Here is a 13,626-nt window from a genome sequence, read left to right on the forward strand (position 1 = left end):
GAGGAGGAGGAGGAGTCAAAAACTGCACAAACTGAAACATTTTTCTGAACCCTCCACGAAGAATCCCTTCCTTTCTTACAGTCTCCGTCTCCTCCATGAAGTCTGAAAAATAACCTCAGCCTGAGCTGGGTGTGAACAAGTTCCAGGAAAGAGAAGCATTGCACTCGGCTGGCATTTGCACCAAAATCAGAGAAGCCTGCAACACTGCAGTAGACATCACCGCATGCAGCCGCTCAGCGCTCCGTTACTCGTGACTGTCCTCTAACAGGTAATGGTCACCCCAGGTACTTACGGCTTTGGGACACGACTGAGACTGGGGGGTCACTATGATGTCATCACTGTCGAGAGTCTGGGCTTCACTCGCTTCAGAAGCTTGTCCCAAGGATTCTTGATCTGCTAGAGAAGAGGCTGAATTGCAGAACACATTCAAAACACTTCCTCCACTCCACGCAAAGAGTCAGTGCCCACACCAGCTCCCCTGTTTCATCACGTTAACTTCAGCATCAAACTCTGCACTTCAAAGATTCAGAAGTCTGTTGTCACAGGGTGCATTGCAGGGGGAGGAGAGAGAAAAGGATGAACAGAGAAGAGGAGAGAAGAGGAGAATGGAGGAGAGTGGGAGAGGGAGGAGGGAGGAAAAGGGAAAGGGTGGGGTGGAGAGGGAACCAGGTTCCAGCACCAGCAAGCAGATTAGACCGCATGGTTCTGGTTTTAGACCCAGAATAGAAGGGGTTATGGAATCTCCCTCTGTGACTAAGGAAAGCCACCGAGGCCAGGGATGTGGCAAGAGTTACCTGGCATCGAGGCTCAGAGGGGCTATTGTGTGAAGTTGTGAAGCTGAAGTCTGGACTGTCTTTGAGACCCCAAGATGTCGGAGATGCCAGAGCAATGGGGTGCCTGCTGAGGGGAGCTGCTAACAGGGACTGCAAACAGCCCAAGAGAGAGAACTGTGTTTTAGTCAGCAAAGTTGAAAGGATTTGGAGCTCTGAAGATTGCTTCGATATCAGACATGGATGGAGATGCAGAGGTGGGAGTTTGCCCAGCTGGTTTTTGGTCTTGCTTTGGTCCAGTATTTCCTCACTATGCTCCCTTCCCTGCGTTTTGAAATGGTGATGGTATGTCCTGTGTCATATTCGTTGGAAGTATGTGATCTGCTTTTTGATTTGCAGTTAAGAGATTGCATGATTCTCAGAAGAGACTTTGAACTTGAGACTTTTAAATAAGTTTGAGACTGTGATAAACTATGGGGACTTTTGAAGTTGGACTGAATGCATTTTTGCATTATGATATGGCTATCAACTTTGGGGGGGGGGAAGTGTATCAACCAGAGAGTGGAAGTGTAGCTCTGTTGGAGTAGATGTAGTCTTCTTTGTTGAAGGACGTGTGTCACTGTGGGGTCAGGCCTTGTGGTCTCTCTTGCTCAAGCCACAGTCAGTGTAGAACACTGTTCACTTCTTGTTGCCTGGAGCTCAAGATGCGAACTCTCAGTCCCTTTCACAGTACCATGTCTGCCTGCACACCACCCACCATGATGATACTAGATGAGCTAACCTCTGAAACTGTAAGCCAGCCCTTACAGGCACTGGCTCCTCTTCCAGAAAACCTGAGTTCAGTTCCCAGCACTGGCAGGGCAGCTGACAATTATCTGTAACTCCAACTCTGGGGGAATATAACACCCTCTTCTGATTACTGTGGGTACCATGTATCATGTGGTACATAGACAAACATACAAACAAAACATAAAATAAAATTTTAAAAATTTGTAGAAAAATAAGGAAGTATGCAGGCAGGCTAGTAGCCTCTCTGGAAGCTTCACTAAGGAAAAGCAAGCACTGTGATGTGTGTGTCCATGTGCAGTGCGGTACATCCCAGGGACATCACCTTCGGCACCTCCCACAAGTGACTGCCCTTCTGCTGAGGTAGACCTTTGTGACAGAGACACAGGCACAGTGGCTCATGACTGTAATCCCAGCCCCTGGGATGGGAAAGCAGGAAAATCAGGAGTTTGGGGTTATCCTTAGCTACATAGTAAGTTCAAGGCCAGTGTGGGCCACATGGGGCTTGCTCTTTTACAAAAATTACACATGATATTTAATGTTAAATGTCAACAGACAGGACCTTGAATCACCTGAGAGATGGACATTTGGTCTTGTCTATGGGGGATTATCCTGACTGACGTAACTCCCCTAGTGTTTTTTTTTTTTTTTTTTTTTTTTTTTTTTTTTTTTGGTTTTTTGAGCAAGGGTCACTCCCTCTGTAACCCTGGCTGACCTGATCATGTAGACCAAAATGAACTAGAACTTACAGAAAGCCATTGGTCTTTGCCTCCTTAGTATGGGTATTAACGGTGTGCACCATCATGCCCAGGCTAGGGGAAATCTTATGTCAAGTGTGGATGGTACCATTCCCTGAACTGGAAATCCCCTTTTAATTACCCCAATTACTTTTTAGAAAAGATTTATTTATTTTTTGGGAGTGAGTTCTCTACTTCCATCTTGTTTTTGAGGCAGGGTCTAACACAAGAGACTCCAAGTAATTCTGTCTTTGTCTCCCATCTTGCTGTTTAGGAGTACTAGAATTACAGAGATGAAGCTCTGGACTTTATCTGGATTCTTAGGGTCAAACTAAGGGCCTCAGGTTAATGACTTTACCTAGGTCACCCAATGGCCTTCCTGAGAATCTGTAGTTTTCGCTGCACCTGTCAAGTCTATCACCAAATATTTAATTCTTTCTTATGATACTGTGAAAAAAAAACTGTCTCCTGGATGTCCTCTTTGGATAGTTCATTGTTAATGTGTGAAAATATGGTTGATGTTTGGTCAATCAGTCATTTGCTGAACTAGGCTATCTCTCCAGCAACCCCTTTTGTAGATTTTTTTAATGATTTCTTACAAACATGATTTTTCAACTGCAAATAAAGAGAAGCCTATTTGCTTTCCAGACTGTGTAATTTTTACGGTTTTTCCTCCCCTTGTTTCACTGGTTAGAATCTGCATTGTTTTTTATATTTATTTATTTATTATGGATACAATATTCTGTCTGCGTGTATGCCTGCCGGCCAGAAGAGAACACCAGATCTCATTACAGATGGTTGTGAGCCACCATGTGGTTGCTGGGAATTGAACTCAGGACCTTTGGAAGAACAGGCAGTGCTCTTAACCTCTGAGCCATCTCTCCAGCCCCTAGAATCTGCATTATGCCAGGCATGGTTGTACATGGGTTTAATATCTGTATACGGGGGCAGAGACAAACAGATCTCTTAGTTGAACACCAGCCTTGTCTGTAGATGTATGTAGTATGTTCCAGGACAGCCAGAACAGACAGAGCCATAGAAATGGACACCCTGTTTTCATCTTCAGGGTTACCTCAGAGGAGGGTGCTCCCTATGGGTTTTATTTATTATACTTTAGTCATTCAAAGCAATTTCCTTCTATTCCAAGGTTTCTGAGAATTTTTATCAAGAACGGAAGGTGTATTTTGTAAAATTGCTTTTCCTCAAAATAATGAAATGGTCTCAAAGCTCAAATTAGACTTTAATGCTATGGCATATTAAGTTAATTGCCTATGTGGAATTTTTCTGAGACAGGGTCTCGCTGTGTATTCCTGGCTGGCCTGGTATACTCTATATAGCTCAAGTTGGTCTCGTATTCATAATGGTCCACCAACCTCTGCCTCCGGAGTGCTGGGATTAAAGGCTTAGGCCATCAAACCTGAATAATTTCCTATTTTGAAACTAATCTGGTGCTTATGGAACTATTCTTACTTGGTCACGGTGTATAATCTGTTTTTTAAAATATTAAGGAGCCAGAGAGAGGGCTCAGCACTTAAGACCATATGTTGCTCTTGCGGAGGACCCAGGTTTAATTCCCAACCCTATCTATATGTCTGCATACCACGTAAATGCCTGGTGTGCGCAGAGGCCAGAAAGCAGTGTTCAAGTCTCTGGAACTGAGATTCCCGATTCCCGATGGCTGTGAGCGTTGAGAATCAAACCAAGGTCCTCCGGAGGAGCAGCCAGGGTTCTCAACCATGAGACGTCTCTCCAGCCCAGCTGCACTCTATGTTAGAGGAATCTCACGCCCACAAATGAACCTCTAAACCCCTCTTATTTCTTCGTAGACCTTAGTTACCAAGCGCTAGGGAAACTTAACACATTACAAACACTAGGAAACTACGCTAGCTTGCTTACGCGTAGAGAAAAGGAGCTTCCTTTGAGAATGCAAGCCTGTGTTGGACTAATTTCTCACACTTCTAATGTAAGAAGACTTAGGAACTTAATTTTCCATTAACTGTTTATCACTATGTGGTGGTTTGAATAAGAATGGTCCCAAAAGGCTCATAGGTTTGATGCTTGGTCCCCAGTTACCGGTGATGCTCTTTGGGAAAAATCAGGAGGTGTGTGTTGGGAGCTACAGTCCCTCAGACCCTGAATTTTCTATGACCTTTTGCTGGCTGGAAGTAAATAACTTGTTTTTTCTATGCTTGTAGCTACTCTGAGCATGAAACCCTCAAGAGTTCCTGATAACAAGGGAGTGGTTTCTGGTGAGCTTGCAGTAGAAAATCCTGAGGGCTAGGGTGTGGCCACCAGTCCAGGAGAGCACTATACAAGCTGCCCTGGACCACAATAAAATTGGCATTCTTGCTCCAAGAGTGACCTGCATTCTTTACTCCCCAGAGGTGGTGCGGGTGACACAGGTGTGGAGTTGGTGTGTCACTGGGGACAACTTTGAAGTTTCAAAAGACTCAGGCCATTCCCAGTGTTTCTCTCTTCCTCATGACTGTATCTCAAGCTATGAGCTCTCAGCTTTCTCAGTACCATGCCTGCCTGCCTGATAAGATGTTCCCTGCTATAATGTTCATGGACTTACCCACTGAAACTGTAAGCCCCAAAGAAACTGTTTTATAAAGTTGCCTAGGTCAGTCAGGCATGGAGCCTCCCTGTACTCCAGAGACAGAGTCAGGAAGAGTTCTGTGAGTTCAAGGCCAGCCTGGTCTACAAAGTGAGTTCCAGGACAGCCAGAGCTACACAGAGAAACCCTGTCTCAAACAAACAAACAAAAAAAAAAAAAAAAAAAATTAAAAGTTGCCCAGGTCACGGTGTCTTATCACAGCAACAGGAAAGTAACTAAGATAATTGGCTTTAGAAAATAATTCAGGAGCTGGAGGGTTGGCCCTGTGGTTAAGAACACTCAGTCTTCTGGAGGACCTGAGCTCAGGTCCCAGCACCCAGACACCACATTTCTGGCCTCCACAGGCACCTGGACTCAGTAGCCACCAGCAGGCACATATGACACATAATAGAAAGTAATAAAAATAAATACTATAAAAAGAAAATAATTCAGTGAAAGACAGTACCATTTACAGGAGGTGAGGGGGTCTCCTGTCTTGGAGCTGAATGAGACGGTGGCATTTTCTCTTCCTTGTCCTGAATTTTAAAGCCGTCATCCTCAGACTTCTTGAGCCCTGAGAACTTCTGTTCGGTGAAGTGTATCTGCTTGAGAGCAAGGACAGCAATACTACATGAGTGGCGTAAGACTTGACATTTCCTTCGTTTTTGTTGTTTTGTTGCTGTCGCTTTGGTTTGGTTTGGTGTTTGGGTTTTTTGAGACAGGGTTTCTCTGTGTAACACACCTGGCTGTCCTGGAACATTGTAGACCAGGCTGGCCTCGGACTCATAAAGGTCCGCCTGCCTCTGCCTCTCAAGTGCTGGGATTAAAGGCGTGCGCCACCATCGCCCGGCTACACTTCTTTCTTAATACTAGCCTTTTTCGACTTTAAAAATTCCGTCCGGGCCGGGCGATGGTGGCGCACGCCTTTAATCCCAGCACTCGGGAGGCAGAGACAGGTGGATCTCTGGGAGTTCGAGGCCAGCCTGGTCTACAAGAGCTAGTTCCAGGACAGGCACCAAAGCTCAGAGAAACCCTGTCTCAAAAAAACCAAAAAAAAAAATTCCGTCCGGGCCAAGAAACCCTGCCTCGAAACCCGCCCCCCCAAAAAAAAAATCCGTCCATTTTAAAGAAATGCCTTGCGTACATTGGATTAGGGTTCTAAGCCTCGGTTACAGTGTGCATGGCATTATCGTGCTGGGTTAAATCGCGATGATCTGCCTTCAGCCCTCCTCCCCTCTGATGGCTGCACGGGTTCTGCTCTCTGGCCTCTCTGAGGTCTTACCTGCAGTGTATTCCCATCCAGGATGTTACGGCTCAGATGTTCCATTCGGTTCTTGCCGTGGGCTCCTGTTCTTTTGCTGTGCTTTCTTCTTGAGTAGCATGCAATCTGGTGTTCTTTATCCTTCCTTTCTGCTGTGGGAGGAGATTTTCTCTTTGCTTGATATTGGCCAGCCTCGATAGGAGTCTCTATAGATGTCGTCTGGTTCTGAACAGACAAATCAGAGACAGAGCCTTAAATGATGGCAGCTCCAAGTCTGTCTTTCTCTCTGCTCTTGCTCCTCAGGTCCTGTCCATCAGGAGCTTCTAGATTACATCCGAGTACACACAGAGCTCGTGAAAGGAATTTCCTTTACTCCAGCCCTAAGCCTCTTCTCTCCAATTGGCTATATTGCATGCTTAGAGAGATCCACTGTCCAGGGAGTTCTAGAGAGTTAGTTACCTGAGGAAGAGAAGGGGCCAGGTCTTCTGTGATGGAGGCCTTCAAGTCATCTTTGTTGTCCTTATCCTCCATCTCAGTTTCTGGTTTCTGGACCTCTGGGGGCAGGTACTGAGACATCCAGTCTAGCTGCACTTGGATGGATCCGCTGGACTTCTCTGAAGGATCCATGAGATTGAACTCACCTTAAAGACACAGAGAAACTGGTCACACCTGGCCTTATGAGAAAGGCCAGTGTTTATGAACATCATACCTACTTCTTTCCATTTAAAAATTCATTGCGATTGTTAGTAATGTATGAACATACATTCAAACTTGTAACATAAACGAAGTTAACATAATATGACATGTAGTGAGAGTGTCATAGGGAAGACAGGCATTTCCCAGTTTCAGAAGAAATGATCAAAAGGTGCTTGGGCAGGAATGCAGCTTGCCTGTCACCTGTCGTTCAGCTGGTGACCGTGACAGAATCACCTTCACTGTCACTAGTAAGTACTGTGGCCACCCCCAGAAAACTACCACCTGTGCAAGTGGTACCAAGAATACAAGCAAAGTGGCTTTTTCCTGAGTGGCAGGTTTCTGCCTGTTCCGAAGCCCTGCTTGGTAGGTGGCTCGCCTCTCCTCTTAGGCAGAAGTGTCTTTTAAAGAACTATGATGCCTTGCCGGGCGGTGGTGGCGCACGCCTGTAATCCCAGCACTTGGGAGGCAGAGATAGGTGGATCTCTGTGAGTTCGAGGCCAGCCTGGTCTACCAAGGGAGTTCCAGGACAGGCTCCAAAGCTACAGAGAAACCCTGTCTCGAAAAACCAAAAAAAAAAAAAAAAGAACTATGATGCCAGCCAGAGAGAGGCCTCGCGTACTCCCAAGGGCACTCAGACTATACAGACTAGTTAGTGAAAATCTGGAAATCACTGCTTCAACCCTCTCCAGACAGAAACCAGACCCACAACCCCGAGTAAGCAAGGAAGGAAGGCAAAAAAGAGCTCAGCTCCAGACCCCTAAAGCTGCCTGTTGTCTGCCACGGCCATCTCTGATGCTCTGAAAGCTGTGTGAGTGCTGGGCAGCACGGGAGAGCTTGTTGTTGTGTTTGGTTTGGTTTTTGTGAGACAAGGTCTTGCTATATTGTTGAGCACTGAAGACACTCCACTTGGAGCTTGTTTTCTTCTTGGCAAAACTGGTCCTTGGGCAAAGAACTGCCTAGCCTTTCTGGGACATGAATTCATATAAGACCTTAAAGAAAGCTTAAGAAAAGAAAAAAAAAAGAGGGCATCTAGACCCACAAAAATGGGGGTCAAGCACAGCTTCTTGGTAACAGCATTGTCTCTGGTGGGCTCTGTTTGCTGGCAGCAAGCAGAGGCATGGCTCCTTTAAGAGAGGCTTTCTGACTCAGCATTGGCAGCAAAAGGGGTGTGGCTTCTTTGAGAGACAGCTTCCTGGTTTATGCTGGCAGCACTAACAGCTTTGGGTCTTTTGGGAGGTTGAACACTTGAATGGGCAGTGTGCTGCAAGTTACTTGGTGGTCTCCTAGAGCTGGGGTGGTAAACATGGCTTCCAGAGCTGGCAGGAAATGGACCTCCGCCATGTTGGAAAGCCAAGCAGGGTGGAATCAATAGGCAAAGCAGCCGCAACGGTGATTGAAAAAGGATTACAGATGTGCAAGAAAGACAGATTCAGACAAAAATACACCTCTGAAGGGTCATAGTGTGTCTAAAAATGTACTTGGCTTAAGAAAAAAAGAAAATTGGAATTGGTATAAGCAGTTATAGAAAGAAGTTTTAAAATATAAAGAGACAGTAGCCAGGCGGTGGTTGTGCATGCCTTTAATCCTAGCACTTGGGAGACAGAGGCAGGTGGATCTCTGTGAGTTCAAGGCCAGCCTGGTCTACAAGAGCTAGTTCCAGGACAGGCACTTGGGAGACAGAGGCAGGGGGATCTCTGTGAGTTCAAGGCCAGCCTGGTCTACAAGAGCTAGTTCCAGGACAGGCTCCAAGGCTACAGAGAAACCACGTCTCAAAAAAAACAAAAAACAAATAAACCAAAAAAGATGGAATACACACAGAGTCTGGATGATGTATATTATTGTGTTTTTCTGGATGATGTATATTATTGTGTTTTCTTTGAATTTTTTGACTGCAGAGAGACATTTGATTCTGGGGCTGCTAAGTTAAACCAACATAATTTTGACTTTAAAATTTGAGTCTAAGAATATGTTGCTTTGGAAAAGAGGCTCTGCTTTTGTTTCCACAGAAGATGAGAACCTATGGATTTCTTCCAGGCTAATGTGGTTTGATGGAACAAGACCCCTCCCCCCCCCAAAAAAAAGGTCTCCATGAACCCTAAAAATAACTTCACTCAACAAACAGCAGGAAACAGTTTGGAGAAAACTATACCCAAATTCCCAAAATGATTGTTTATAAATGTTTGTTTTCATTTAAAGGGGGATATGATATAGAAATGATATTTTGTATTGGTATGGATTTGGGATTATTGATACAAGTTTAAGGTCAATTTTGTCATATATATATTTTTTTTTACTCTTGTTTAAAGTATTATGTTTATACAGCTCATTTTAAAATATACTGTATAATTAAAAATTGCAGATTAATAGGTAGTCATTTATAATAGTCAAACCTGTAGTCAGTCGTGTTAGTTAGGATTTCTAGATATACAGAGAGATATTTCAGATACATAATATTCAGCACTTCAAAAACCTACAGAATATGGCATTTAAAATGTTTTAAGGACTTAGACTTTTCTTGACAATGAGCTATATCTGCTCCTGGCAGCACCAATTTACTTTTGAGATGATGGGCATTGAAAAAACTCCTTATGGAGTTTATTGCCATTGTGGCAAGATTAGCCATTTGGGCAAGAAGCTGCTCTTGCCTGGACTGCTTGATGGTATGCTGTCTGAAGCAGACATGCAGGACCCACAGAAATGACTGCTGGACTTGCCTAAAGGTGAAACAACCTTTCAAATGTTCTGCTTCCTGGAAAAGTCTGTCAGATACTACAGGTCTGTAGGCTGAAGATGGATGCCCCAACGTTACAGAAGAACCTTTGGTGACTGTCCAGGCAGCAAGATGTCTCTGTCAATTCTAGAATTTTGGAAGTTGCTTACAATGCATTTCCTGTTTACTTAGGTAATATTATATCTTTCTGGGGTCTTTGAAGAATTGAAGACAGTTATAATTTTCCTTAGTTATGATAAACGATAAATTAGATATAAAACTTTAGACTCACAAAGAAATACTACAACTATAATTCTTTCCTGATATCTGTTTTGTTATATGCAATTTTACATGTTAAAGCTAAAACCTTCCTTTTTATTTAGACAGAAAAGGGGAGATGATGTAGGATTTCCTTCCTTCTGTATGCTGTGAATATGTTTTACTACCATTGGTTAATAAAGAAGGTGCTTTGGCCTATGGCAAGGCAGAATAAAGTCAGGCAGGAAATTTGAACAGAGATACAGAGAGAAAGTAAGAGAAGTCAGGGAGATACCATGTAGCTACTGAAGGAGACAGTCACCAGAACCTTCCCGATAGGCCACAGCCTCGTGGTGATACAGAGATTAATAGAAGTGGATTAATTTAAGATGTGAGAGTTATTTAAAAAGAAGCCTGAGCTAATTGGCCAAGCAAGCAGTGTTGTAATATAGTTTCTGTGTGGTTATTTGGGTCTGGGCAGCGGGGAACTAATGAGCAGTCTCTGTCTACACAAGAGAGCCCTGGATGGCCTGGAACACACTATGTAGCCAAGTGCTGGGGTTAACGGCACGAGACACTTTAAATAAGGTTTTCAGAGGCTGTAGGCTGACTGAGCAGCTGGAGGGAGCTAAAGAGCAAGGCAGTTGTAAATCTTTCATTCTGTTGCTCATGATAATGCCCAGAATCATCTCGGATCTTAAGAGAGACTGTTCTGGGCCAACACGACTCGGCAGGAAAAGGCGCTTGCCATACAAGTCTAAGAACCTGAGTTCAGTCTCCAGAACTCACGTAAAGATGGAAGGAAGGAAAGAAAGAACTGACCCTGCAAAGTTGTCCCCTGGCCCTCCAAGTACAATGGCTCACGCATAGACTCACATCATGTACACACACACACACACACACACACACACACACACACAATCAAGATAATTATTTTTTTAAATGGAAGAGCGACCACGACTATTATAAGCCAGCAAGCAAAGAAAGTTGAGTGAGGATGGGGGGACACGGGAGAGAGCGCTGAGAGGGGCGACGCCCACCTCTGATGGGTTTGTTTTGTGCAAGAGGCAGCAAGGGCACGTGAGCCCTGCCAAGATAGGAGCCGGGTTCTGAGTCTTCGTCATCGAAAACGTATATAGACAGGGCCTCCCGTCTCAGATACTGGTCCAGGTCAGAGGTCACACGTACTGGGAACAGAGCCTGGTCTATAAAGTGTGGACTGTCACTGGCTGGGATGACGGCAGTGTCATGGTCAGGAAAGGTGAAGAAGCGATACATGACATACGGGCTGGGCTGAGTTCCCAGCCACCGGCTCCGGAGACCGCAGCATCTGGTGATTTCAATCCGCAGTTCGTTCCGAAGTGTCCAAGTCTCGGATCTGGACTGGAAAGATGTTGATCTTGGACTCAGGGCAGCCTGAGCCACCGCCATAGGCAAGAACAGTGACCTAGAAACCTATTCTGCCAGGTGATGAGGAAGCCTGATGACCATGGTCTGCTTGGCCCTGGCTGGCTCTGGTAGCTGAGGTGTAGATCATCCTAAGGTTTACCCTACTGCACGATAGAGAGATTGGAGCAAGCTTTGATCCCAGCTCCCACACAGTAGGAGAAGAGAAACAACTCCCCCGTGTGGTCCTCTGACGGCTACATGCACACCATGGCATGTACAAACACAAAAAATAATTTATGTTGTTCATTCATTTGAACTGAATATTAGATTTTATTCCATAGAAAGTTAATGAAGCTACAGCCGCGGGAATATCGGAACTAAAGCTTAGAGAGGACAAAAATGATGACCAAGGTGGGAGGAACTCAGCAGGTATTCCCTGAGGAACAGTGCTGCAAGCCACACTAGGGCGAGGCTAGGATCAGAGTGAAAAGAATATCTGAAAGTTAATGGTCCCCAAATTCCCAGCTCTAGTGAAGACTGACTTACAGGACAGGAAGGAGGAGGATACTGCCAGGCCAGACACCTAGAAACAGGCTGGCAAGTGGGACTGACCTTGAAGTCAGTGTGGAGTAGGAGCTCTGGGTGTTAAGACTGAATCTGAGTTTTGCTACTGGGGAATTGTGAAAACCTGCCCAACTCCAGTCTCTGAAGGCATAGCCCTCCAAGATCACCTTCATTTCGGTGCCAGTCACCGAATGTAATAAAAATTACAACTGGGGCCGGGCGGTGGTGGCGCACGCCTTTAATCCCAGCACTCAGGAGGCAGAGGCAGGCGGATCTCTGTGAGTTCGAGACCAGCCTGGTCTACAGAGCTAGTTCCAGGACAGGCTTCAAAGCTACACAGAGAAACCCTGTCTCGAAAAACCAAAAAAAAACTGGGCTGGAGAGATGGCTCATAGGTTAAGAGCATTGCCTGCTCTTCCAAAGGTCCTGAGTTCAATTCCCAGCAACCATATGGTGGCTCACAACCATCTGTAATGAGATCTGGCGCCCTCTTCTGGCCTGCAGGCAGACACACAGACAGAATATTGTATACATAATACATAAATATTTAAAAATAAATAAATAAATAAAAATAAAAATTACAACTCCATAAAGAGAATGATAGGGAAGAGCTGACTTGTTCACCACAAAGAAAATCATCTAACCATGGGCAGGAATTCATTTCTGCTCATGTTTCACCATGAGAAGACTGACTTTGATACAGCAGCTTCCACATTCACAAGCACTCACAGGGAACAGGAAAGCAAGGCCTCTCTAGGGCTGCCTGGCTGATGACCTAAGATGCACAAGTACATCTTTTTTCTCACCTCATCTTTCCGGGCTTTCCAAGCTCCAAGCGCATTGACTGACAGGTAGGCCTGGGCTTTCTTTTGCTTATTGCAGGCCTGGAGGCTGGATTTTAGCGGCAAGCGCAGCCTCATCCAGTACTCTAACACCCCCAAGTCTTCTCCACCAGCTCCTGAATGGTGAAAGTGTGAAAAGCATGGAAGACAGAGTGTAGTGAAAGTCAAGGGTAGAGCAAAAGCCAGGCTGGTGAGGGCGTGACATCACAGCACTTGAGAGGCTGAAGCAGGAGGATTGTCATGAGTCCAGGGCCAGCCTGGGGGCAGAGGATGGGAGAGGGAAAATACCAGAAAGCAGCTCCAGGCTTTGGCAATTTCTTTGCTCTCCCAAAGCCTCTAGTCCTAAGAACTACAAGAAGCCAAAAGCACTTACCAGTAAGTGTGGCCAAGCCATGGACTTTCTCCACAGTCTCTAGCACCTTGTCAAATGAAATCCATCCAGTTGCAAGGATATGATGCTCACTAGCCATGGCCTGATGGAGATCAAGCCGGACTGAAGTCTCTTGAAGGTAGTGCAAGAAAAGGGAATCGATCTGCACTACAAACTGGGAGGTGAAATCATAGAGGGGCTGTGGCCCAACAGAGAATGGGGTGCAATGGGTTTCAAAATCGTAGAAGGAATAAGTGCAGAACGTGGTAGGCTGGGTATCTGCAGCCTGCATGAGGGCACCGGGTGTCAGGAAGGCCTGGTGGATGTGCAGTTCAAAAAGGTTCTCGTTTCGAAGCAGCAGAGCAATGTCCACTTCATCCTCACCTCTGTGGGCTGGCAATGACTCCGGATACAATGATGGTTGCCGAGTGCCATAAGCAATGTCTCTGAGCTGCTCTACAGGGGGAAAGAACACTGCCTATGCATTAAAAGGTAGAGAGCTCATCCTTGGGGATGGAGGATAAATGGAAGGAAAATAAACCGTGGAAGGCCAAGCTGAGATTATTTCAAGAAACCACATGATTCAAAAAGAAAAGCAACACAATGACAAGCAGAAGTTTTGAATTCTCAAGGCCTCATGGGAGAGT

The 13,626-nt window shown here is 45.3% G+C and overlaps 1 protein-coding gene across 1 annotated transcript in view; it reads right to left on the bottom strand.

Annotated features, from left to right (window-relative positions):
* The window catches only part of Rpgrip1 (RPGR interacting protein 1), a 59,581-nt gene that overhangs the window by 10,635 nt on the left and 35,320 nt on the right, over positions 1 to 13,626 (bottom strand). The window contains exons 14-20 of the mRNA XM_026777934.1: positions 12,983 to 13,435; positions 12,574 to 12,725; positions 10,855 to 11,197; positions 6,610 to 6,791; positions 6,172 to 6,375; positions 5,356 to 5,494; positions 293 to 408 (exon numbers count right to left, since the gene is read on the bottom strand). Coding sequence (XP_026633735.1) covers positions 293 to 408; positions 5,356 to 5,494; positions 6,172 to 6,375; positions 6,610 to 6,791; positions 10,855 to 11,197; positions 12,574 to 12,725; positions 12,983 to 13,435 — 1,589 coding nt within the window. The remainder of the gene's footprint in view (positions 1 to 292; positions 409 to 5,355; positions 5,495 to 6,171; positions 6,376 to 6,609; positions 6,792 to 10,854; positions 11,198 to 12,573; positions 12,726 to 12,982; positions 13,436 to 13,626) is intronic.

Source organism: Microtus ochrogaster, unplaced genomic scaffold, assembly GCF_000317375.1.
Source record: "Microtus ochrogaster isolate Prairie Vole_2 unplaced genomic scaffold, MicOch1.0 UNK91, whole genome shotgun sequence".
NCBI lineage: Eukaryota > Metazoa > Chordata > Mammalia > Rodentia > Cricetidae > Microtus > Microtus ochrogaster.